Below are 1,659 nucleotides of genomic sequence, written 5' to 3'. Positions count from 1 at the left end.
CCCTCCCGTGATGTCCCCACCGTGTCCCCACCCCAGGGCAGAGCGGCGCCGGCAACAACTGGGCCAAAGGTCACTACACGGAGGGGGCGGAGCTGGTGGACTCGGGGCCAAGGGCCACTACACGGAGGGTGCTGAGCTGGTGGACTCGGTGCTGGACGTGGTGCGGAAGGAGTGTGAGAACTGCGACTGCCTGCAGGGCTTCCAGCTCACCCACTCGCTGGGCGGGGGCACCGGCTCCGGCATGGGCACCCTCCTCATCAGCAAGGTGCGGGAGGAGTATCCCGACCGCATCATGAACACCTTCAGCGTGGTGCCGTCTCCCAAGGTGTCGGACACGGTGGTGGAGCCCTACAATGCCACCCTCTCTGTGCACCAGCTGGTGGAGAACACGGACGAGACCTACTGCATCGATAACGAAGCTCTCTACGACATCTGCTTCCGCACCCTCAAGTTGGCCACTCCCACCTACGGTGACCTCAACCACCTCGTCTCGGCCACCATGAGCGGTGTCACCACCTCCCTCCGCTTCCCCGGCCAACTCAACGCCGATCTCCGCAAGTTGGCCGTCAACATGGTCCCGTTCCCACGTCTCCACTTCTTCATGCCGGGCTTCGCCCCGCTGACGTCGCGCGGCAGCCAGCAGTACCGCGCCCTCACCGTCCCCGAGCTCACCCAGCAGGTCTTCGACGCCAAGAACATGATGGCCGCCTGCGACCCGCGGCACGGCCGCTACCTGACGGTGGCCGCCGTCTTCAGAGGCCGCATGTCCATGAAGGAGGTGGACGAGCAGATGCTCAACGTCCAGAACAAGAACAGCTCCTACTTCGTGGAGTGGATCCCCAACAACGTGAAGACGGCCGTGTGTGACATCCCACCGCGGGGGCTGAAGATGGCCGTGACCTTCATCGGCAACAGCACGGCCATCCAGGAGCTCTTCAAGCGCATCTCGGAGCAGTTCACGGCCATGTTCCGCCGCAAGGCCTTCCTGCACTGGTACACGGGCGAGGGCATGGACGAGATGGAGTTCACCGAGGCCGAGAGCAACATGAACGACCTGGTCTCCGAGTACCAGCAGTACCAGGATGCCACCGCTGAGGAGGAGGAGGACTTCGGGGAGGAGGCTGAAGAAGAGGCCTGAAGGGTTGGGTGGTCATCCTTGGAGAGTCCTCGTCCTTCACCACCATCATCATCCTTGGAGAGCCTTTGTCCTTCACCACCATCGTCTTCAGAGAGTCCTCGTCCTTCAGCGTCATCATCATCCTCAGAGAGTCCTCGTCCTTCACCAGTGTCCTCGGAGAGCCCTCGTCCTTCATCATGGTCCTTGGAGAGTCCTCATCCTTCACCAGTGTCCTTGGAGAACCCTCAGTCTTCAGCGTCGTCCTCGTCCTTCATCAGTGTCCTCAGAGAGTCCTCGTCCCTCAGCATCATGGTCTTCACAGAGCCCTTGGCCTTCATCAGTGTCCTCAGAGAGTCCTTGGTCTTCATCATGGTCCTCAGCCTTCATCAGTGTCCTTGGAGAGCCCATGGTCTTCATAATTGTCTTTGGAGAGCTCTTGTCCTTCATGACTGTCCTCAAAGAGTCTTTGGTCTTCATCGTTGTCACCAGAAAGCACTTTGCCATCACCATTGTCCTCAGAGAGCTCTTGGCCTTCGTCATCG

General features: G+C 60.4%; 1 protein-coding gene across 2 annotated transcripts; it reads left to right on the top strand.

Annotated features, from left to right (window-relative positions):
- Positions 1-32: 32 nt before the first annotated feature.
- LOC104518847 (tubulin beta-7 chain) lies at positions 33-1,146 on the top strand. 2 transcript variants are annotated; one of them, XM_029085205.1, is made up of 2 exons: positions 33-95; positions 137-1,146. In XM_029085205.1, exon 2 carries the CDS (start codon positions 242-244, stop codon positions 1,136-1,138), a length of 897 nt encoding a protein of 298 aa, XP_028941038.1. In that variant the 5' UTR covers positions 33-95; positions 137-241; the 3' UTR covers positions 1,139-1,146. The 2 variants fall into 2 exon arrangements, with proteins under 2 accessions (XP_028941038.1, XP_010167324.2); XM_010169022.2 differs by lacking the exon at positions 33-95 and having other exon boundaries at positions 111-1,146.
- Positions 1,147-1,659: the final 513 nt, after the last annotated feature.

This window comes from Antrostomus carolinensis, unplaced genomic scaffold (genome assembly GCF_000700745.2).
Source record: "Antrostomus carolinensis isolate BGI_N321 unplaced genomic scaffold, ASM70074v2 scaffold22325, whole genome shotgun sequence".
Lineage (NCBI taxonomy): Eukaryota > Metazoa > Chordata > Aves > Caprimulgiformes > Caprimulgidae > Antrostomus > Antrostomus carolinensis.
The sequence above is the reverse complement of the archived record's forward strand: the minus strand, read 5'-3'. Positions and strand labels throughout refer to the sequence as shown.